The 24,516-nt window shown below is 46.3% G+C and overlaps 1 protein-coding gene across 2 annotated transcripts in view; it reads right to left on the bottom strand.

The window, feature by feature from the left end:
• Window positions 1–14,409: 14,409 nt before the first annotated feature.
• Window positions 14,410–24,516, bottom strand: part of LOC121003959 (zinc finger protein 73-like) — a 156,011-nt gene continuing 145,904 nt past the window's right edge. For both annotated transcript variants that reach the window (XM_040435943.1, XM_040435944.1), the window contains exon 5: window positions 14,410–15,317. In XM_040435943.1, the coding sequence (XP_040291877.1) occupies window positions 14,941–15,317 (377 nt within the window). In that variant the 3' untranslated portion in view covers window positions 14,410–14,940. The remainder of the gene's footprint in view (window positions 15,318–24,516) is intronic.

The following is a 24,516-nucleotide window of genomic DNA, read 5'->3' as shown; positions in this document are numbered from 1 at the left end:
TTTCTTCTCACTAATAGAGCTTTCATTTGGTAGTATTTCATTGCTGCTGACATTTTTACTTTTTTTGTTATTAATCGAAATTTAACGATTTTTTTGCAAAAAAAATGACATTTTTCACTTTCAGTTGTAAAATTTGCAAAAAAAACGACATCCATATATAAATTTTGCTCTAAATTTATTGTTCTACATGTCTTTGATAAAAAAAAAATGTTTGGGTAAAAAAAAATGGTTTGGGTAAAAGTTATAGCGTTTACAAACTATGGTACAAAAATGTGAATTTCCGCTTTTTGAAGCAGCTCTGACTTTCTGAGCACCTGTCATGTTTCCTGAGGTTCTACAATGCCCAGACAGTACAAACACCCCACAAATTACCCCATTTCGGAAAGTACACACCCTAAGGTATTCGCTGATGGGCATAGTGAGTTCATAGAACTTTTTATTTTTTGTCACAAGTTAGCGGAAAATGATGATTTATTTATTATTATTTTTTTTCTTACAAAGTCTCATATTCCACTAACTTGTGACAAAAAATAAAAACTTCCATGAACTCACTATGCCCATCACGAAATACCTTGGGGTCTCTTCTTTCCAAAATGGGGTCACTTGTGGGGTAGTTATACTGCCCTGGCATTCTAGGGGCCCAAATGTGTGGTAAGGAGTTTGAAATCAAATTCTGTAAAAAATGACGAGTGAAATCCGAAAGGTGCTCTTTGGAATGTGGGCCCCTTTGCCCACCTAGGCTGCAAATAAGTGTCACACATCTGGTATCTCCGTATTCAGTAGAAGTTGGGGAATGTGTTTTGGGGTGTCATTTTACATATACCCATGCTGGGTGAGATAAATATCTTGGTCAAATGCCAACTTTGTATAAAAAAATTGGAAAAGTTGTCTTTTGCCAAGATATTTCTCTCACCCAGCATGGGTATATGTAAAAAGACACCCCAAAACACATTCCCCAACTTCTCCTGAATACGGAGATACCAGATGTGTGACACTTTTTTGCAGCCTAGGTGGGCAAAGGGGCCCATATTCCAAAGAGCACCTTTCGGATTTCACTCGTCATTTTTTACAGAATTTGATTTCAAACTCCTTACCACACATTTGGGCCCCTAGAATGCCAGGGCAGTATAACTACCCCACAAGTGACCCCATTTTGGAAAGAAGAGACCCCAAGGTATTTCGTGATGGGCATAGTGAGTTCATGGAAGTTTTTATTTTTTGTCACAAGTTAGTGGAATATGAGACTTTGTAAGAAAAAAAATAATAATAAATAAATCATCATTTTCCACTAACTTGTGACAAAAAATAAAAAATTCTAGGAACTCGCCATGCCCCTCACGGAATACCTTGGGGTGTCTTCTTTCCAAAATGGGGTCACTTGTGGGGTAGTTATACTGCCCTGGCATTTTCCAGGGGCCCTAATGTGTGGTAAGTAGGTAAATGACCAGTGAAATCCAAAAGGTGCTCTTTGGAATATGGGCCCCTTTGCCCACCTAGGCTGCAAAAAAGTGCCACACATGTGGTATCTCCGTACTCAGGAGAAGTTGGGGAATGTGTTTTGGGGTGTCTTTTTACATATACCCATGCTGGGTGAGAGAAATATCTTGGCAAAAGACAACTTTTCCCATTTTTTTTTAGACAAAGTTGGCATTTGACCAAGATATTTATCTCACCCAGCATGGGTATATGTAAAATGACACCCCAAAACACATTCCCCACCTTCTCCTGAGTACGGAGATACCAGATGTGTGACACTTTTTGCAGCCTAGGTGGGCAAAGGGGCCCATATTCCAAAGAGCACCTTTCGGATTTCACTCGTCATTTTTTACAGAATTTGATTTCAAACTCCTTACCACACATTTGGGCCCCTAAAATACCAGGGCATTATACCTACCCCACAAGTGACCCCATTTTGGAAAGAATAGACCCCAAGGTATTCGCTGATGGGCATAGTGAGTTCATGGAAGTTTTTATTTTTTGTCACAAGTTAGTGGAATATGAGACTTTGTATGAAAAAAAAAAATTAAAAAAATAAATCATCATTTTCCACTAACTTGTGACAAAAAATAAAAAATTCTAGGAACTCGCCATGCCCCTCACGGAATACCTTGGGGTGTCTTCTTTCCAAAATGGGGTCACTTGTGGGGTAGTTATACTGCCCTGGCATTTTCCAGGGGCCCTAATGTGTGGTAAGTAGGTAAATGACCAGTGAAATCCGAAAGGTGCTCTTTGGAATATGGGCCCCTTTGCCCACCTAGGCTGCAAAAAAGTGTCACACATCTGGTATCTCCGTACTCGGGAGAAGTTGGGGAATGTGTTTTGGGGTGTCTTTTTACATATACCCATGCTGGGTGAGAGAAATATCTTGGCAAAAGACAACTTTTCCATTTTTTTATACAAAGTTGGCATTTGACCAAGATATTTATCTCACCCAGCATGGGTATATGTAAAATGACACCCCAAAACACATTCCCCAACTTCTCCTGAGTACGGCGATACCAGATGTGTGACACTTTTTTGCAGCCTAGATGCGCAAAGGGGCCCAAATTCCTTTTAGGAGGGCATTTTTAGACATTTGGATACCAGACTTCTTCTCACGCTTTGGGGCCCCTAGAATGCCAGGGCAGTATAAATACCCCACATGTGACCCCATTTTGGAAAGAAGACACCCCAAGGTATTCAATGAGGGGCATGGCGAGTTTATAGAAATTTTTTTTTTTTGGCACAAGTTAGCGGAAATTGATATTTTTTATTTTTTTTCTCACAAAGTCTCCCGTTCCGCTAACTTGGGACAAAAATTTCAATCTTTCATGGACTCAATATGCCCCTCACGGAATACCTGGGGGTGTCTTCTTTCCGAAATGGGGTCACATGTGGGGTATTTATACTGCCCTGGCATTCTAGGGGCCCTAAAGCGTGAGAAGAAGTCTGGAATATAAATGTCTAAAAATTTTACGCATTTGGATTCCGTGAGGGGTATGGTGAGTTCATGTGAGATTTAATTTTTTGTCACAAGTTAGTGGAATATGAGACTTTGTAAGAAAAAAAAATAATAATTCCGCTAACTTGGGCCAAAAAAATGTCTGAATGGAGCCTTACAGGGGGGTGATCAATGACAGGGGGGTGATCAATGACAGGGGGGGTGATCAATGACAGGGGGTTGATCAATGACAGGGGGTTGATCAATGACAGGGGGGTGATCAATGACAGGGGGGTGATCAATGACAGGGGGGTGATCAATGACAGGGGGGGTGATCAATGACAGGGGGGGTGATCAATGACAGGGGTGGTGATCAATGACAGGGGGGTGATCAATGACAGGGGGGTGATCAATGACAGGGGGGTGATCAATGACAGGGGGGTGATCAATGACAGGGGGGTGATCATGGAGTCTATATGGGGTGATAACCACAGTCATTGATCACGCCCGTGTAAGGCTTCATTCAGACGTCCGTATGCGTTTTTGCGGATCCGATCCATCTATCAGTGGATCCGTAAAAATCATGCGGACGTCTGAATGGAGCTTTACAGGGGGGTGATCAATGACAGGGGGGTAATCAATGACAGGGGGGTGATCAGGGAGTCTATATGGGGTGATCACCACAGTCATTGATCATGCCCCTGTAAGGCTTCATTCAGACGTCCGGATGCGTTTTGCGGATCCGATCCATCTATCAGTGGATCCGTAAAAATCATGCGGACGTCTGAATGGAGCTTTACAGGGGGGTAATCAATGACAGGGGGGTAATCAATGACAGGGGGGTGATCAGGGAGTCTATAATGGGTGATAACCACAGTCATTGATCATGCCCCTGTAAGGCTTCATTCAGACGTCCGGATGCGTTTTGCGGATCCGATCCATCTATCAGTGCATCCGTAAAAATCATGCGGACATCTGAATGGAGCTTTACAGGGGGGTGATCAGTGAGTCTATATGGGGTGATCACCACAGTCATTGATCATGCCCCTGTAAGGCTTCATTCAGACGTCCGGATGCGTTTTGCGGATCCGATCCATCTATCAGTGGATCCGTAAAAAATCATGCGGACGTCTGAATGGAGCTTTACAGGGGGTAATCAATGACAGGGGGGTGATCAATGACAGGGGGGTGATCAGGAGTCTATATGGGGTGATAACCACAGTCATTGATCATGCCCCTGTAAGGCTTCATTCAGACGTCCGGATGCGTTTTGCGGATCCGATCCATCTATCAGTGGATCCGTAAAAATCATGCGGACATCTGAATGGAGCTTTACAGGGGGTTGATCAATGACAGGGGGGTAATCAATGACAGGGGGGTGATCAGGGAGTCTATATGGGTGATCAGGGAGTCTATATGGGGTGATCAGGGCTAATAAGGGGTTAATAAGTGACGGGGGGGGGGGGTGTAGTGTAGTGTAGTGGTGCTTGGTGCTACTTTACTGAGCTACCTGTGTCCTCTGGTGGTCGATCCAAACAAAGGGGACCACCAGAGGACCAGGTAGCAGGTATATTAGACGCTGTTATCAAAACAGCGTCTAATATACCTGTTAGGGGTTAAAAAAAACACATCTCCAGCCTGCCAGCGAAACGATCGCCGCTGGCAGGCTGGAGATCAACTCTCTTACCTTCCGTTCCTGTGAGCGCGCGCGCCTGTGTGCGCGCGTTCACAGGAAATCTCGCGTCTCGCGAGATGACGCGTATATGCGTCCACTCGGAATAAATCAACCACCTCCAGGACGCGTCTGTGCGTACAGCGGTCCGGAGGTGGTTAAGAAGGCACTCGCATGCTGTGGCCTTTAACTTCAATCGGGCTGAGCTGCTTCTAGGCCATGTGACCAATGAACGTGACATCAGATGGCCTAAGGAAAACTGAGAAAGCTACTGTAAGCGTCAGTGCCTTCTCATACAGCTAATTGACAGGGGTTCTGGGTGTTAGACCTCCATCGATTAGATACTGATGGCCCCTTTAACGTCCAGTAGGATCTTTATTATTGATGTTTGTGGACATAGGCTCCTTTCCTTCACGTACCATTTTTCTGGCATGTGTTTACGCCTAAAAGTGCTTGTATTATATATTTTTTGTGGTACCTGTGGAGATTTTTTCAGACATTTTCACACAGTGTGCCCAGAGCTCCAGCATGCTGTAGTTGAAAACACGTCAGACCAAAAAATCCCATCTAAGGGTACTTTCACACTTGCGTTGTTGGATTCCGGCCTGGCAATCTGTATGCAAACGGATACCATTTGTAGACGGATCAGTCTCACAAATGCATTGCAATACCGGATCCATCTCCCTGGTTGTCATCTGGAAAAACAGATCCGGTATTTATCTTTTTCACATTTTTAAAGATCTGCGCATGCACAGACCGGAAAAGCGCATTTCAATGCAAAATTATGCCGGATCTGGCATTCCGGCAAGTGTTCTGGAATTTCGGACGTAGAAAATACAGCCGTACAGTGACTGAACTGAAGACATCCTGATGCAGACTGAACGGATTGCTCTCCATTCAGAATGCATTAGGATAAAACTGAGGTTTTTTTCCGGTATTGAGCCCCTAGGATGGAACTCAATACCGGAAAAGAATAACACTAGTGTGAAAGTACCCTTATTAACACAAAATCCAGGAGCACTTGTGTGTGCTGTGTGTTATATTTTCCATGGACCTTCAGCTAACATCTGGGGCTAGTGGTTTTACCACAAAAATGCAGGTGCAAAAAACAAACAAAAAGAACCACAAAACTGCATTTCAGGGAAAGATCCAAACTGTTAGGGCTGTTTCACACGAGCGGATGCTGTGCGTGTCATCCGCAGCGTGAATGACAGCCAAGCACTGTTCCAGACAGCAGAGACATGGAGCGTTAACATGGTTGATAATGCTCCGTGCCTCTCTGTGATCTTTTTACTACAAAATCACAGTGAGATAAAGTTGTCACTGTGATTTTGTAGCAAAAAGATCACAGAGAGGCAAAGAGCATTATCAATCATGTTAATGCTCAGTGTCTCTGCTGTCCATTGCGGGGCTTGGCTGTCTTTCACACTGCGGATGACACGCACGACATCTGACTCGTGCGAAACAGCCCTTAAATAACTGCAAATTACCTGAGAGGCTCTTGAGCTTGATCCACAATTATTACCAGGTTTGCCTAAAATACCAATAGTTTCTTAATGTTCTGCAATTTTAAAGCAGGTCCACCCGTCAAGAAGAGTGGGATGCCATGCCTCAGCAGACAATAAATCAACTTGTGATCAGCATGAGACATCGTTGCCAATTGATTCTCAAGGCCACATGACAAGTTTTTGAGACACTGAAATTTTTTGTGGAGGTACCGTATACCCACCACTGTTTTTGGCTTTTGATTCAATAAATTGAGATGAGGAAATCACCATTGCTGCTTCTACGTAAATGCCCTACTTTCATGATATAATATCACTGTAGCGTGAACTTTTACGTTTTCCATAAATTTCACCCAAAAGCCAAATATCCCTAACTTTTTGTGAGTAATGTAGAAAAAGAAGGCTATGGAGAAAAATGTGGTTAAAATAACAGGGTAATTATCCATGTTGTCTGCATAGGTGTAAATATGTAGAGCAGGGTAAGGAATTTACCATATAATATTCAGACAAAACATATAAAAACTGAAATATGTGAATGTACCTATGTTGTCTATTCTAAATGGTGGGCTGCAAAGAATGGAGGCTGTACCACCCGCAAGCTAAAAGTAAGAGAAAGTGAGCGTATAGCTAATACCATTCCCAAAGTGTTTGACAGAAACTTGTCAGCAGAGTCTAAACACTTCAGAGATTGTCATTTGGTCAGCTTAAAGGGGTTCTGCAGGTTTTTTTTTTTTTTTTTACTGATCCCCTAGATCAGGCATGCTCAACCTGCGGCCCCCCAGCTGTTGCAAAACTCCAACTCCCAGCATTCCCAGACAGTCTACAGCTATCAGCCTGCAGCAGGGCATGGTGGGAGTTGTAGTTTTACAACAGCTGGAGGGCCACAGGTTGAGCATCCCTGCTCTAGATAGATCATCAGCATCTGATCAATCAGCTGCTTGAGAAGGAAATTCTCTGTTTTCCTCAAGTTCAGTGATGTAATGACTAGTATCAATGGCCTTGGTACGGCTAAGCCCCGTTCACTTGAATGGAATTTAGCCGCGCCCAGACCAGTGATACTACCGTGTTTCCCCAAAAATAAGACCTAGCCCTATTTTGCAGGGTTTTGGGAGTAGGGCTTATATTTAAGCCCTACTCCAAAAATAAGCCCTAGATAAATTTTATATTTATGGAAGTGTGGGTGATTCAGCAGCTCAGGAGCGCTCACTAATGGCTCCTGAGCTGCCAGGGCGGGCAGGACCTCGGCGCCGGAAATCTCCGCTCTCCCAGCTGATCGGAGGCAGGCAGGAGTTACAGTAGCGCAGGCTGCGCATACATCGCGGCTGGCGGCTTCACTAAATGCTAAATTATGCCGGCAGCCGCACTTCCATCTACCGTACGGGTACATCGCTGGACGGCTTCTCTACCCTGTACTGCCGCCAGCCCGCACGTTCTAACTTACCCCTACCGTAGATGAATGACGCAGCCGGAGGATGTCCTTCTCCGCTGCCAGGAGCTGGCAGTGCTGATTGGTGGTGAGCGCGTCCTGCTCCCTCCCCCGCCTTCACCGATCAGCACCCTGTCATCTCTCGAGCCAGATCTCCCTGGTAACGTACACATTGCTGCCTAGGGGTTCAGGGGCAGTGTACGTACCAGAAAGAAGTGTGGCATTGCCTCCCAGAGTACTGTACCGGTATCATAGTACTGTGCCACCTACTGATATTACCGTACACCATCCATTGTAAGTTACTGTAGGGTTATGGTTACTGACAGTTGCGTTGCCAATGCGCTACAAGCAGGCTACTTGGACAAGAGGTGCACATTTCAGGAAAGCGCTATAGCTAGACATGAGAAGTTGGGGCCAATGCTTTTGAAGGAAATGGAGAGTATGGAGAGTTATGCTGTTTTTCCAGAATGTGATGACCTGATTATACTGTATTTGAATAAATCTAGATTTTTTGTTCAAGCATAAATGTGTGATTGTTGTTCATGGAGCCAAAATAAGCCCTACCAGGATAATAAGCCCTAACCCTTTTTTCGGAGAAAAAAAATTATATAAGACCCTGTCTTATTTTTGGAGAAACACGGTAGTCGCGTCGTCACTGGGCCTGTGGTAAACAGTGAGACGGCTGAGACGCTGCTGGAGTGCTGCTACCTTCTCAAACAGCTGATTGGCGGTGGTCCCGGGTGTCGGACCCCGCTGATCAGCTGCTGATGATCTATCCAGAAAAGCATTTCAAGCTTTTGCTGGAGATCAGGTGACGTATGGGGCTCTTCATGGGTAAGCTAGACGAAGGCTTCCACCTAGCAGCCCAGTGACGTCACCGGGAACACTGCTAGGCGGAAGCCTCCACATAGCAGTTAAGACTAGTTTCACACTAGCAGCAGCCTTCTCAAGCAGGTGAACAGCCTGTCTAATCCATGCTGCCGCTGATGCACACGTGCCGCCGGAGGTCCTCTCTGGCCCTATTGACTATAATGGGGGCGGGCCGGAGTTCCGGCGGCAGCACGGCAAACATGCCGAGAGGCAGCCGGAATAAAACTACGACACGTATCCGACAGGCTGTTCACCTGCCGGAGAAGGCTGCCGCTAGTGTGAAACTAGCCTTAAAATTGTAAACTAAAAAGCCCTTGCGCGCAGGGCAAGTGAGAGCATCGGAGTCAGAGGGGCTGAGTGGGGGAAGAAGGGGATATGTCCGGGTTCAGCTGTGAACCTGGACATCCACTTTAAATTTCAAAACAGATCTTATGTATTTGTACTAATTAGTAAAACATAGCTATCCACATGTCTAGTGATTATTTGGGAGAGGTTATGTTTGCAAAAATGAGTTAAAGGGGTTCTCCGGGAATTAAAAAAATGAAAATACTTAAATATTACTTTATTATAAATATATTCCCAAATACCTTTCAGTAGTTATAATGGCTTATTTTGTCTAGGGAGCAATCATTAGGATTAATAAAATGGCCGCCGTCGTATTAGTACACACAAAACCTGTCCTAATCACACAGCAGGACAAGTTACTTCACAACACTGAGGTAAAGAGCTGCCTCATCCTCCTCTCTGCTCTACTTGTCAAGGATTATGATGCTGAATACAGTTTAATATGATCTTCAACTGAATCTCCATGGGAATGGAGACATGAAGTACAGAGAGGACGGACAGGACAGACTGTGGTAAAGGAGACTGCATACAAGTGCTACTGCTCATTACTACTCCTCATGAACTGTATTCCTACATAGATTAAGCTGAAGACCATATTAAACTATATTCAGGATCATAATTTCTGACAGTAGAGCAGAGAGGAGGATGAGGCAGCTCTTAACCTCAGTGTTGTGAAGTAATTTGTCCTGATGTGTGATTAGGACAGGTTTTGTGCGAACTAATAGGACACTAGCCATTTATTTTCCCTGATGATTGCTCCCTAGATAAAATGAGTCATTATGTAATGAAAGGTAATTGGGAATATATTTATAATAAAGTGATTTTCATTTTTGTATTTTCATTTTCTTAATTCCTGGAGAACCCCTTTAAGTCCCACCTATTTGTGCTTTGAATATCAGCACAGCTGCCATAACACTTCAGGCTATTATTACGAGATCAGTGGGTTCAAAACACGTAAGTGGTTTTATGGGTTGTGCACCGCAGCTATGCTTTAATGAAAATACAATAAAAATGTTGGTTTTAACGCAAGAGTCAGTGAGCGCTGAATGAAGTCTCTTTTTTGGTCCTTGTGCTGACAGGCGGCTCCCATGTACACATGCCAATCCTGCTCTAACATGAAGGGACATGAGACTAGGTCTAGGTTGACAATTATCCAGATATTCCTTGACAGTAAACTTGCAGGCCTTTTTCTATTTCCATAAAAAAAATAGATGTTTCCATGATTTATTTTGGGTTGGTGGCACTTGAGCGTGTATTTAACAGCTCACACTAAATGCTGGTAAAATGTTCAAATTAATATATTGAACTATAGATATGTATTACCATATTTTCCACTTTAAAAGACACATTTTTTTCCTCCCAAAAGTGAGCAATAGTACATGGCCGGGACATCACAGGCCGTGCTAAGCTGCATAGGCATAGAGGCCTATGATGTACCAGTTACACATGTGGTACATAGGGCCGCTATCAGGTGCCTGGTCAGAAGCTCCAGGTCGGGGGGGACCTGGAGGCAGAGCCTGGCGCAGTCAGAGCAGCCATCACATGTAAAATCTGATCAGTTCATCCCCTAGCATTGGTGCTGCATTGCTAAACTAATCACTGAGCTGTAAGCAGTACTCACTATGAAAGCATCGGGCAGGTAGGCAGTGTCACATCACTCATTAAGTCAGTCACGCTCCGCCCACTTCCAATAATTAAGTGGGTGGAGTCTGAGTGTGAATGCCCAGTGTAATTCCACAGATCCCCCATAATACTGCTTCATCCACAGTTACCCCATAATACTGCTTCATCCACAGTTACCCCCATAATAGTGCTTCATCCACAGTTCCCCCATAACAGTGTGTATTCCAGATTCCCCATAACAGTGCGTCATCCACAGACCCCCCCCCCCCCCCTTTAGTTCAAAAACCACCATAATTTGGTTCAAAATATTTTTTTTTCTTATTTTCCTCCTCAAAAACCTAGTTGCATCTTATCATCAGTTGTGTCTTATAAAGTGAAAAATATGGTACTTATAATCTTTATCTTTCATTATGGTTTTCCAATTTATGACAAATATAATGTTGGTTGCTTTTTTGGGGGTAAATTTATGAAAAAATCACAACGAATTCAATTTGGCAACACTGGACTATACCCAAACATAAGCAGCCTCCATTGAGCAACACTGTGCATGCACTACTTACCCAACAATACGCTGTAGTAGGGCTAATAACATCGATTGAAAAGCATAAAAAACCTCTTCTGAATTTAGGTAATTATCAAAAAGGCTCAGATATACTGGCTTGGCACAGTATTGTCAGGATTAGGCCTCCTGCACACGACCGTTGTGTGCACCCGTGGCCGTTTTCCGTTTTTTTTTTTCGCGGACCCATTGACTTTCAATGGGTCCGTGGAAAAATCGGAAAATGCACCGTTTGGCAGCCGCATCCGTGATCCGTGTTTCCTGGCCGTGAAAAAAATATGACCTGTCCTATTTTTTCACGGCCAACGGTTCACGGACCCATTCAAGTCAATGGGTCCGTGAAAAAAACACGGATGCACACAAGATTGGCATCCGTGTCCGTGGTCCGTGGCCGTAGGCTACTTTCATGCAGACGGATCCGAAGATCCGTCTGCATAAAAAAGCTTTTTCAGAGCTGAGTTTTCACTTCGTGAAAACTCAAATCCGACAGTATATTCTAACACAGAGGCGTTCCCATACATGACTGCCCCCTGCTGCCTGGCAGCACCCGATCTCTTACAGGGGGCTGTGATCCGCACAATTAACCCCTCAGGTTAACCCCTACAGACCCCCCTCCCTCCCCAGTTTTAATTTCATTTGTGGCCAGTGTGCGGCCTCCCCCGGCCCCCCCTTTATTGTATTATCATTGGTGGCCAGTGTGCGGCCCCCCCTCTATTGTAATATCATTGGTGGCCAGTGTGCGGCCTCCCCTCCCTCCCTCTATTGTATTATCATTGGTGGCACAGTGTGCGGCCGGCCCCCCCTCTATTGTGTTAATATCATTGGTGGCCAGTGTGCGGCCTCCCCGCCGATCATTGGTGGCAGCGGAGAGTTCCGATCGGAGCCCCAGTTTAATCGCTGAGGGCTCCGATCGGTAACCATGGCAACCAGGATGCTACTGCTGGCCTGGTTGCCATGGTTACTTAGCAATATTATAATATTAGAAGCATCATACTTACCTGCTGCGCTGTCTGTGACCGGCCGGGAGCTCCTCCTACTGGTAAGTGACAGATCATTAAGCAATGCGCCGCACAGACCTGTCACTTACCAGTAGGAGGAGGCTCCCGGCCGGACACAGACAGCGCAGCAGGTAAGTATGATGCTTCTAATATTGTAATATTGCTAAGTAACCATGGCAACCAGGCCCTCAGTAGCGTCCTGGTTGCCATGTTTACCGATCGGAACCCCAGCGATTAAACTGGGGACTCCGATCGGAACTCTCCACTGGCCACCAATGTATTAACACAATAGAGGGGGGGGGCTGCACACTGGCCACCAATGATATGAATACATAGAGGGGGGGCCGGGGGGGGGGCGCACACTGGCCACCAATGATAATACAATAGAGGGAGGGAGGGGGGGCCGTGGGAGGCCGCACACTGGCCACCAATCATAATACAATAGAGGGAGGGGGGCGCACACTGGCCACCAATGATATTCAAACTGGGAAGGGAGGGGGGGTCTGCCCCCTGCTGCCTGGCAGCCCCTGATCTCTTACAGGGGGCTATGATACGCACAATTAACCCCTTCAGGTGCGGCACCTGAGGGGTTAATTGTGCTGATCACAACCCCCTGTAAGAGATTGGGTGCTGCCAGGCAGCAGGGGGCAGTCATGTACACAGTTCGTAGGATATTCTAACTTGAAGCGTCCCCATCACCATGGGAACGCCTCTGTGTTAGAATATACTGTCGGATATGAGTTTCACGATGTAACTCAAATCCGATGGTATATTCTAACATAGAGGCGTTCCCATGGTGATGGGGACGCTTCAAGTTAAAAACTCCGATCCTATGGTATATTAACTCCTGACTTTACATTGAAAGTCAATGGGGGACGGATCCGTTTGCAATTGCACCATATTGTGTCAACGTCAAACGGATCCGTCCCCATTGACTTGCATTGTAAGTCAGGACGGATCCGTTTGGCTCCGCACGGCCAGGCGGACACCAAAACGACTTTTTTTTTCATGTCCGTGGATCCTACAAAAATCAAGGAAGACCCACGGACGAAAAAAACGGTCACGGATCACGGAAAAACGGACCCCGTTTTGCGGACCTTAAAAAAAACGGTTGTGTGCAGGAGGCCTTAGATTCACCAGCTCAGCAGGCAGCATCACATAGGTTAGATGGATGTATTGACTCAGTTGCAAGTATCATACATACTTAGGTACAATGAATCAGATGGATGATGAGATTGAGAACTGTACATCTGTGTGGTCCTCTCACAAACTCCCACAAATAATAATCATACACCTGCTCAGCAGCAAAATATCACAGAGACACACCTGGTGGCCACCCCAATCTTCACTTATTTTGCTAAGGCCATAATTTCCTTCACATTGTATTTAGTCAAACAAATGTTTAACATCCACAATGTATAAATTACCTTTTTTGGAAATTCAAAGAATAGAGAAAAATTCAAATACAGTTTAAGTCTACTTTCACACTGGCGTTTTGGCTTTCCGTTTCTGAGATCCGTCATGGGCTCTCACAAGCGGTCCAAAACTGATTAGTTTTGCCCTAATGCATTCTGAATGGAAAAGGATCCGCTCAAAATGCATTAGTTTGCCTCCAATCAGTCTCCATTCCGCTCTAGAGGCGGACACCAAAACGCAGCCTGCAGCGTTTTGCTGTCCGCTTGACGAAAATGAGCCAAACGGATCCGTCCTGGCACACAATGTAAGTCAATTGGGACGGATCCGTTTTCTCTGACACAATCTGGCACAATAGAAAACGGATCCGTCTCCCGTTGACTTTCAATGGAGTTCATGACTGATCTGTCTTGGCTATGTTACAGACAATACAAACGGATCCATTCATGACGGATGCATGCGGTTGTATTGGGGTCCATTCACACGTCCGCAAATGGGTCCGCATCTGTTCCGCAATATCGGGAACGGGTGCGGACCCATTCTTTCTCAATGGGGCAGGAATCGATGTGGAGAGCACACTATGTGCTCTCCGCATCCGCATTTCTGGAGCGTGGCCCCGAACATCCGGGACGCGGCTACGCAAAAAAAATAGAACATGTCCTTGTCTGCAATTGCGGACAATAGGCAGTTCTATGGGGGGTGCCGGTCGGGTGTATTGCGGAACCGCAATACACCATGGATGTGTGAATAGACCCTTATTGTAACGGATCCGTTTTTTGCAGATCCATGACGGATCCGCCCCAAAACGCGAGTGTGAAAGTTTTAACAAGCCTAATAATACTAGTACAATAATCCTAAAACAAAAATCAACTAGAATGAGTTTCACCGTTTTCTTCAAGATGGTCTCATCAGACCCAAGTCCAAAGTTTTGGGGCCACTTGTTTGTGACTTCCCACATATAAATTCTAAAACCCTCTGGATTATCGGTGCAGATGCATGTGTATTTTCTGATGACGGACAATGTCAGACTTGAGTTTGAAGCATTTCCCGCAATAACAACATGTGAATGGTTTCTCCCCTGTGTGAATAGTCTGATGTTTGAAGAGGATGGACCTCTGGGTAAAACACTTCCCACACTCTGCACAGGAGAATGGCTTCTCCCCTGTATGTATCCTCTGATGGTCGAGAAGGCTGGCCTTCTGGGTAAAGCATTTTCTGCAGTGTGAACAAGAAAATGGTTTTTCACCCTTGTGAATTCTTTGATGGGCAACAAGGTTTGGCTTATGAGTAAAGGATGAGCCGCATTCTGAACAGATGAACGGCTTTTCTCCTGTGTGGATCCTCTGATGCTTTACCAGATCTGGTTCCGTATGAAACATTTCCCACAGTCAGAACATGTGAATGGTTTCTCTCCAGTGTGATCCTCTGGTGTTTGCTCATATCAGACTTCCGGGTGAAGCATTTCCCACAATCAGGGCAAGGGAAATGGTTTTTCTCTGGTGTGAAATTTCTGATGGGCAACCAATGTTGATTTCTGGGTAAAGCATTTGCCACACTGCAGCAGGAATATGGTTTTTCGTTGGTGTGAATTCTCTGATGGACAACTAAATCAGATTTCTGGGTAAAACATTTTCCTCACTCGTAGCAGGCAAATGGCTTCTCCCCTGTGGATTCTCTCATGCCTGATAAGTGTGGCTTTCTGGCCGAAGGTTCTCCCACATGTGTAACACGGAAACTGCTTTTCGGTTACATGGAGATTCTGTTTGGACATTAAGTTTGTGTTCTGAGGAATACACTGAAACATGCTATCTATATGAGGTACTCTGCATGCAATAATGGAGTCATCACCATTATTAGCATGAGCTGGAGAGAATTCTGTAACAGGATGTTCTTCAGCAGATTCTTGGGCAACATCAATACCATCCAATTCATTGTCTGAAGATGACTCAAGATGTCTGTCCGATAGGGTCCATTGGTTGTGCTCTTCTACGGAAAATAAAAAAGTAATGTTAGGTGAAAACAGACATGAAATTGAAACAGTAGAGGCATTTAAAGTGAATGTCTTATCAGAAAAAAAGACATGTTTGAATCAGGGTTGTATGATATATATGAGGTCATATATCAAACTGGTATAAAGTAGAACTGGCTTAGTTAGATTCTCCTTTCATTTTCAAAGGAGCTCTCCAAAATAAATGGTGGAATCTGATTGGATGCTATGGGGCAAGTAAGCCAGTTTATACTTTACAGTTTGATAAATGTCCCCCATAGTTAAAAAATATATTGGCTGTGTTTCTATAATACCTATATAAAATAAACCCTTAACCCCTTGACGACATGTGTTACACACAGCAGACACCCAGGGCTAATGTCTGTGATCGGTGATAACCCCACAGATGCTGTGGTCAATTGTGACCAATGGCTTTGAAATGTATACAGTCACAGAATGAGGAAAGTCATCTTTTTCTCATTAAAAGGCGGGCAATTTAACCCTTTCCTGACATCCACCATACATATATGGCGCAGCAGGCAAAGAGTTCCTGCTTCACGCCATACATGTACAGGGCAGCGACCGGATGGCACAAGAGATGTTATTGACACCCAGGCCCCTGCTGTAACTTCCAGTGTCTCCAATGCCGGCCTTTTAACCCCTCAGTTACAGAGGTCAATGCTGACCACCACACCTTAGTGATTTAAAGAGGGAGGTGGCTCCCTCTCTCAACCCATCGCCTCCCCACGATGCCGATGGTTGTAATGGCAGCTGAAAGCCTTATAAAGTTATCCAGGTCTGCCAGCTACAGATGCCATTCAGGCATAGTGTCAGTGTAAAACTGACAGTTACAATGCCTTATTATACAGTAAGTATTGTAATGCATTGTACCAGCGATCATACCATCAAGTGGGACTTAACTACTTAAGGACACAGACTTTTTTCACCTTAAAGGATAACTGTCACACTTAGACCCTAATTTCAATTTTCATATATGTAGTTACTAATAACATGATATTCCAGAATCAGTTACCATTAGACTGACTTACCCCATATTTAATAAGATTCAGCCCTTAGCAACCAGTCTGCATAAAACTGCAATTTCACTATTCAGTTAAGATGGCCGCCACTGCCCTCACCCTGAGGCTAATCCCGCCTGCCCTCACTAGCCAGTAACAATAGCCCCCCCAAAAGTGTCAGTAACCAGAGCCCTCCCCCCTAAAGGGTTAATCTCCTGCAGCACAAAGGGGTCCTCTTACCACATCTTGCTTTCATTTATACACTGAGCACATGGCAGATCTCCCTTCCCTGGTCTGCGATGATTCAACTCTACTTCTCTAGCTCTGCTGAGTGAGGGAGCGTCTGCCAAGCGCAGGGACAGGGAGAAGTGCACACAGCCCAGGCACTGTTATCAGCTGCTGGGGAGGACCTGGCTTTAATCATTTACTTACAGTCCCTGGATGTCAGCTGCGTGCTTTTGCGTCCTTCAACAGATAGACGGACCATGCCTAGCAACCCTATTTTAAGCACAGGTAAAAGTAGGCAGTACAGGGAACAAAAATGTGGAATTAAGGGGTAATTGAATACACAGTGAAAAGTTGAAATAGGGCCACAAAGGTGATATTAATCACCACAATCCAATACTCCAAAAAAAAATAATATATGACAGTTATCCTTTAAGGACCAGGCCATTTTTGCAAATCTGACCAGTGTCCCTTTAAGGCTCCATTCACACGTCCGCAAAATGGGTCCGCATCCTTTCCGCAATTTTGCGGAATGGGTGCGGACCCATTCATTCTCTATGGGGACGGAATGGATGCGGACAGCACACAGTGTGCTGTCTGCAGGCGCAATTGCGGAGCGTGGCCCTGATTTTGGGTCCGCAGCTCCGCAAAAAGATAGAGCATGTCCTATTCTTGTCCGCAGCTCGCGGACAAGAATAGGCATTTCTATGGGGTTGACGTGCTGGTGTGTTGCGGACCCGCAATTTGCGGGTCCGCAACACACCACGGACGTGTGAATGTAGCCTAAGTGGTGATAACTTTAAAACGCTTTGACTTATCCAAGCCATTCTGAGATTGTTTTTTCGTCACATATTGTACTTCATGACACTGGTAAAATGAAGTAAAAAAAATTATTTTTATTTATTTAAAAATACCAAATTTACCAAGAATTTGTAAAAAATTGCAAATTTCCAAGTTTCAATTTCTCTACTTCTATAATACATAGTAATACCTACAAAAATAGTTATTACTTTACATTCCCTATATGTCTACTTCATGTTTGGATCATTTTGGGAATGATATTTTATTTTTTGGGGATGTTACAGGCTTAGAAGTTTAGAAGCTAATCTTGAAATTTTTCAGAAATTTTCAAAAACCCAATTTTTAGGGACCAGTTCAGGTCTGAAGTCACTTTGTGAGGCTTATATAATAGAAACCACCCCATTCTAGAACTACACCCTCAAGGTATTCAAAACTGATTTTACAAACGTCGTTAACCCTTTAGGGTTTCCATTTTAATAAATTTTTTTCCAGTAACAAAGCAAGGGTTAACAGCCAAACAAAATGCTATATTTATTGCCCTGATTCTGTAGTTTGCAGAAACACCCCATATGTGGCCGTAAACTACTGTACGGGCACACAGTAGGGCGTAGGGGGAAAGGTGCGCCGTATGGTTTTTGGAAGGCAGATTTTGCTGGATTTACACCATGTCCCATTTGAAACCCCCCTGATGCACCCTTAGGCTACTTTCACACCTGCGTTTGGTGCGGATCCGTCTGGTGTCTGCACAGACGGATCCGCACCTATAATGCAAACGCTTGGATCCGTTCAGAACGGATCCGTTTGCATTACCATGATTTTGTTCATGATAATGCAAACGGATCCGTTCAGACTTTACATTGAAAGTCAATGGGGGACGGATCCGTTTGAAAATTGAGCCATACTGTGTCAACTTCAAACGGATCCGTCCCCATTGACTTACATTGTAAGTCTGGACGGATCCGTTCGCCGCCGCACGGCCAGGCGGACACCCGAACGCTGCAAGCAGCGTTCAGGTGTCCGTCTGCTGAGCGGAGCGGAGGACAAACGCTGCCAGACTGATGCATTCTAAGCGGATCCGCCTCCACTCAGAATGCATTAGGACTGGACGGATCCGTTCGGGGCCGCTTGTGAGAGCCTTCAAACGGAACTCACAAGCGGAGCCCCGAACGCTAGTGTGAAAGTAGCCTTAGAGTAGAAACTCCATAAAAGTGACCCAATCTAAGAAACTACACCCCTCAAGGTATTCAAAACAGATTTTTGCAAACTTTGTTAACCCTTTAGGTGTTGCACAAGAGTTATTGGCAAATGGGGATGAAATTTTGAGAATTCAATTTATTGGCAAATTTTCCATTTTAATCTATTTTTTCCAGTAACAAAGCAAGGGTTAACAGCCAAACAAAATGCTATATTTATTGCCCCGATTCTGTAGTTTGCAGAAACGCCCCATATTGGCCGAAACTACTGTACGGGCACGACAGTAAGGGCGTAGAGGGAAAGGTGCGCTGTATGGTTTTTGAAGGCAGTGGGATAATTTTAATTGCCATGTTACATTTGAAGCCCCCCGATGCCCCCCTAGAGTAGAAAACTCCATAAAAGGGACCCCATTTTGAAACTACGGGATAAGGTGGCAGATTTATTGGACTAATTTTTAGGGTACATATGATTTTTGGAATCTGAAATTTCATCTCCATTTGCCAATAATTCTTGTGAAACACCTAAAGGGTTAATCTACGTTTGTAAAATCAGTTTTGGATACCTTGAGGGGTGTCGTTTCTTAGATGGGGTCGCTTTTATGGAGTTTTTATTCTAGGGGTGCATTGGGGGGCTTCAAATGGGACATGGTGCCAAAAAAAAAGGGCCATCAAAATCTGCCTTCCAGAAACCATACGGCGTTCCTTTCCTTCTGCGCCCTGCTGTTTGGTCATACAGCAGTTTACGACCACATATGGGGTGTTTCTGTATACTTCAGTATGAGGTTAATAAATATTGAGTTTTGTTTGGCTGTTAACCCTTACTTTGTTATTGGAAAAAAACTGATTAAAATGGAAAATTTGCCAAAAAAATTGCTTTTTTGGCACCATTTTTATTTTTTATTGTGTTCATCTGAGGGGTGTGGGGGGGGTATTTTTATAGAGCAGATCTTACGGATGCGGCGATACCTAATATGTCTTATCTTTTTATTTAAAAAAAACACATTTTAATATCTCCATAGTTTAAGAGTCATTATTTTTTAGTTTTTTAGGGGCTCATTTTTTGCAGGATGAGAGGACGGTTTTATTGGCACTATTTTGTGGGCATATGACTTTTTGATTGCTTGCTATTACAATTTTTGTGATGTAAGGTGACCAAATTGTAAGGTGACCAAAAAAAACTTTTTTTTGCACCGTTTTTATTTTATTTTTTTGACCGTGTTCATCTGAGGGGTTGGGGGGGTATTTTATAGAGCAGATTATTACGGACGCGGCGATACCTAATATTTATTTTAGTTTTACTAAATAATATTTTAGAATTTTTTCTTTTTCGTTTTAGTGTCTCAAGTCTGAGAACCAGTTTTTTATCCGATTGTCAGTGGCTAAATTGGGATATAAATTTAGTACTCCATGGAAGTGTGGTACTCCCTGAAGCAACCAATAATGCAGAGGCCCCGATGATCGGGGCACATGTCACATTGAGTAGTGGTGTCCTTCCGTATCCCCCTCCTGTGACACACTCTGCACTTTTTTGGGGTCCGTCCCTTCTTTCCAGTATAGGGGACCACACCTGGAAAGTGTTGGCCAGGGACGATCCAGGCGCCTACAGTTCCCGAGGTACTCCGGCCTGCTGTTTTCCCGGTCAGAAAAGATCAGGCCTTGCGGACTGCCTCATAGAACTGAATGAATGTCCCTGTGTTGCCAGCGCTCCGGGACAGCACAAATCAGTTGTACAAGGCAACCTGTACAAAGTAGACCGCAACTTTTTTGTACCATGCCCGGGTTTTGCACATGGCGTTATATGGCTTGATCACAGAGATCAACTCCTCCCATATACCGATTGTAGTCGACGATACAATCGGGCTTGAGGACCGTTGCCGCGGTACCGTCGCACAGGGACAGGGGTGATGCCATTACCATGAATTGTGGACAGTACAAGGACATCCCTCTTGTCCTTATATCTGACCAGCAACAGGTTTCCAATGGTAGGGGCATGGGTCTCACCCCTGGGGATAGGTACCTGGAGGGGGTAGGTAGAGAGCCGCGTTGATTTTTCTGCACGGTCCCACAAGCGGACGTGGATCTGGTGGCGAGGGACTTGAACAAGGGGATACTAGTATAAAAGTTATCCACGTACAGGTGGTAACCCTTATCTAGCAGTGGGTGCATAAGGTCCCACACAAGTTTCCCGCTAACACCCAGAATGGGGGGACATTCTGGGGGTTGAATACGGGAATCTGGCCCCTCGTACACACGAAACTTGTAAGTTGTACCCTAAGGTACTCTCACAAAGTTTGTACAGCTTCACGCCATAGACCACGCCCGCTTAGAGGGAACATACTGGCGGAAAAGGAGTCTCCCCCTTGAACGCAATGAGAGACTCATCAACCGCGACCTCCCTTTCAAAGTGATCGATGACCGGCCTGATTTTGTACAGGCGGTTATAGGCAGGATCACCTTGGGGGGGGGGGACATGCTGCATTATCTGAATATGCAGACATTTCCGGATGGCCTCAAACCGGGAGCGTGTCATGGCCGTACTGTAAAGTGGGGCCTGGCCTGACACTAGGTTTCTTGACTAGGCCCATATGCAGCACGAGGCCCCAAAATGTCCTCATCTCGGCTGCACTGACCGGAGTCCAGCCCCCGGGCCTAGCCAAAAAGGAGCCCGGGTTTGAGCAACAAACTGTTGGGCGTACAGGTTTGTTTGCTCCTCCATTAGATTTACAAAGTGGTCACTGAAAAAAAGACTAAAAAAGTCATATTCAGTGAAGCCCACTGTGGAAATCTGGATTCCTGATTGGCCTAAAAAAATCAGGAATCACGGGCTCATAATATTCTGGGGTACACCAGACAAGTTCACCGGCAGGGGGCTCGCGTGGATTTAACTGGTGGGCCGGAAAACTAGTACGAGCCCAGAGCTGCTCCGTACTAGGGTGGGCCACAGGGAGGGATCATCCTTGTCCTCACTGGGACTCTCGGACTCGGAGGCAAGCTGGGCGTATGCCTCCTCGGCCGAGAACATCCGGCAGGCCATAGGGGAGTGTGTGTTGCGTGTGTGTGTGTGCGGGGGCACGAGTGTTCGCGAACTCACCCTAACCTAACAGACAAAAAAAAAAAAAAACACGAGAATTTTTGTATTTCTTACAGTAAATCTCTTTCTCGCTCTTCCTTGGTGGACACAGGAAACCTTGGGTATAGCTCAACTCTCTAGGAGGCGTAACACTAAGTGAAAACTGTTAAGCCCCTCCTCCAGCAGCTATACCTTAAGCCTGGAGAGAGTGACTACCAGTTGTGTGTCCAAGTAGTGAAAGAAAGGCAATGACCAACCATGTAAAACCAAACAAGTCAACTACCCGACAGGGGCACTAAACCGTAATGGTAAACCAGAACAATGGGTGGGTGCTGTGTCCCCCAAGGAAGAGCGAGAATGAGATTTTACTGGTAAGTTATACAAAAATCTTGTTTTCTCGCCCAATTCCTTCGGGGACACAGGAAACCTTGGGACGTTCAAGAGCAGTCCAAGAGGGGAGGGACTACAGCCCAAGGCGAAAACCACCGGAGGTATCAAGAAACGCCGCCTGCAAGACCAGGCGGCCCAAAGCAGCATCCGCCGATGCATAGGTGTTCAGCCTGTAGAACTTGGTAATGGTGTGCAAGGAAGACCAGGTGGATGCCTTACACAGTTGTTCAGCCGAAGACCGATGCCTCTGAGCCCAAGAGGCACCGACCGCTCTGGTAGAATGAGCGGTAACACCAAAAGGCGTCTCCTTGCCTTGGTGCGGTAAGCCTCGGCAATAGCCATCTTGATGAAGCGGGCAATAGACACCCTGGACGCCGCCAACCCCTTGCGCGGGACCTTCCGGAACCACAAAGAGTTCGTGGGCCGAAAGGGTCCGGTGACTTCCAGGTAAATCTTCAGGGCCCTAACAACATCCAGGCGGTGAAGCTCCCGTTCTCGAGGATAAGAAGGAGACCGACAAAGTGAAGGGAGGACGATGTCCTTATTAAGCTCAAGGAGGAGAGCACCTTCGGGAGGAAGGAAGGAACCGGACGGAGAACCGCCTTATCCTGGTGGAAGACCAAAAGGGGCTCCGTGCAAGAAAGTGCCGCCAATTCAGACACCCATCGTAGGGACGTGATGGCTACAAGGAAAATGACCTTGCAGGACAAAAGGCGAAGAGAGACCCTCCGCAACGGCTCGAAGGGGTTGGACTGGAGCGCAGAGAGCAGAACATTAAGGTCCCAAGGTGGAATGGGTGAGCGATACGGGGGGAACAGAGTGAGCGACTCCCTGGATAAAGGTTTTGACAGGTCCGAGAGGGGCCAAAGGACGCTGGAAGAGGATGGAAAGCGCCAAGACCTGACCCTTTAACAAGCTGAGACCCAGGTCCAGACCAGACTGTAAGAAGGACAAGACAGTGGGAAGGGAAAAACGAAGGGGATGAACATCCAAACTCAGGTAAGACCGCCAAGTCCGGTAGTAAATCCTGGATGAGGCCGGCTTCCGTGCGCGGATCATGGTACGAACCACATCCGCCGAAAACCCCCGTCGCGTCAAAACTGCGGTCTCAATAGCCATGCCGTTAAACGTAGCGACCCTAAATGCTGGTGGAAGATCGGCCCTTGAGAGAGGAGGTCTTCTCTTAGAGGCAGCGTCTCCCAGGAGCAGCATTAGGTCGGCGTACCAAGGCCGGCAAGGCCAATCCGGGGCTATCAGGATCGTAGGCATGCCCTCTGTCGCGATTTTCCGGAGAACCGGTGGCCGAAGAGGGAGGGGCGGAAACACGTACAGGAGGGAAAATTCCGTCCACAGAAGAACGAGAGCGTCGGCGCCGTACGCCCTCGGGTCCTTGGACCTGGACAGGGAGGTGGGGAGCTTGTGGTTGAACCTGGAGGCCTTGAGATCCACATCCGGACGACCCCAACGGAGGCAAATGGACTCGAACACGTCGGGATGCAGAGACCACTCGCCCGGGTCGATTGTCGTCCGGCTGAGGAAGTCCGCAGCCCAGTTGTCCATCCCCGGGATGTAAACTGCCGACAGGGCCGGAACATGAGTTTCCGCCCAGCGGAGGATGTGAGACACTTCCCGCATAGCCGCTGCACTGCGAGTGCCCCCTTGATGATTTATATACGCCACAGCCGTGGCGTTGTCCGACTTGACATGGATGGGATGGCCCCGAAGCAGTGGAGTTCAGTGCCGGAGCGAGAGGAGAATCGCCCTCAGTTCCAGAATGTTTATCAGCAGTTTGGACTCCGATGGAGACCAAGTGCCCTGGACGGACCGGGGAGGAAACACCTCTCCCAACTCTGCAGACTGGCATCGGTGGTGACCACCAACCAGGTCATCGGCAGAAAGGATTTTCCCTGGAGGGGAGTCCGTAACCACCAGAGGAGGGAGGTCCGAGCATGGGGAGGTAGGAGGAAGGGCCGGTCCAGACTCTCCAGGGACTTGTCCCAGGCACACAGGATTGCCGTCTGGAAGATGCGGGAGTGATATTGCGCGAAAGGAATCGCTTTGAAGCAGGACACCATCTGTCCCAATAGCCGCATGCTGGACCGGAAGGACGGACGGCGGTGGAGAAGGAGGGTCCGAACCGAACGGTGAAGGAGCAGGCGCTTTTCCGGTGGGAGCCGAACCTCGGCCGCTTCTGTATCCAGTAGCATCCCCAGGAAGACGAGTTGTCTGGAAAGGGTAAGCGAAGACTTGGAAAGGTTGATTATCCAACCGAACCGCTCCAGGGTTTGCAGCGTGAGGTCCACGCTGGTGGACGTCTGGGAAAAGGAGGGCGCCTTGATGAGCAGATCGTCCAAGTAGGGAAGTAGAAAAACACCCCTGGAGCGGAGCAAGGCCAGGACAGGGGCAAGCATCTTGGTGAACACCCAAGGAGCCGTCGCCAGGCTGAAGAGGAGGGCGACAAATTGATAGTGGTCGTTCCCCACCGCAAAGCGAAGGAAAC

Source organism: Bufo bufo, chromosome 6 (genome assembly GCF_905171765.1).
Source record: "Bufo bufo chromosome 6, aBufBuf1.1, whole genome shotgun sequence".
Lineage (NCBI taxonomy): Eukaryota > Metazoa > Chordata > Amphibia > Anura > Bufonidae > Bufo > Bufo bufo.
This window is presented reverse-complemented; position numbering and strand designations above follow the sequence as displayed.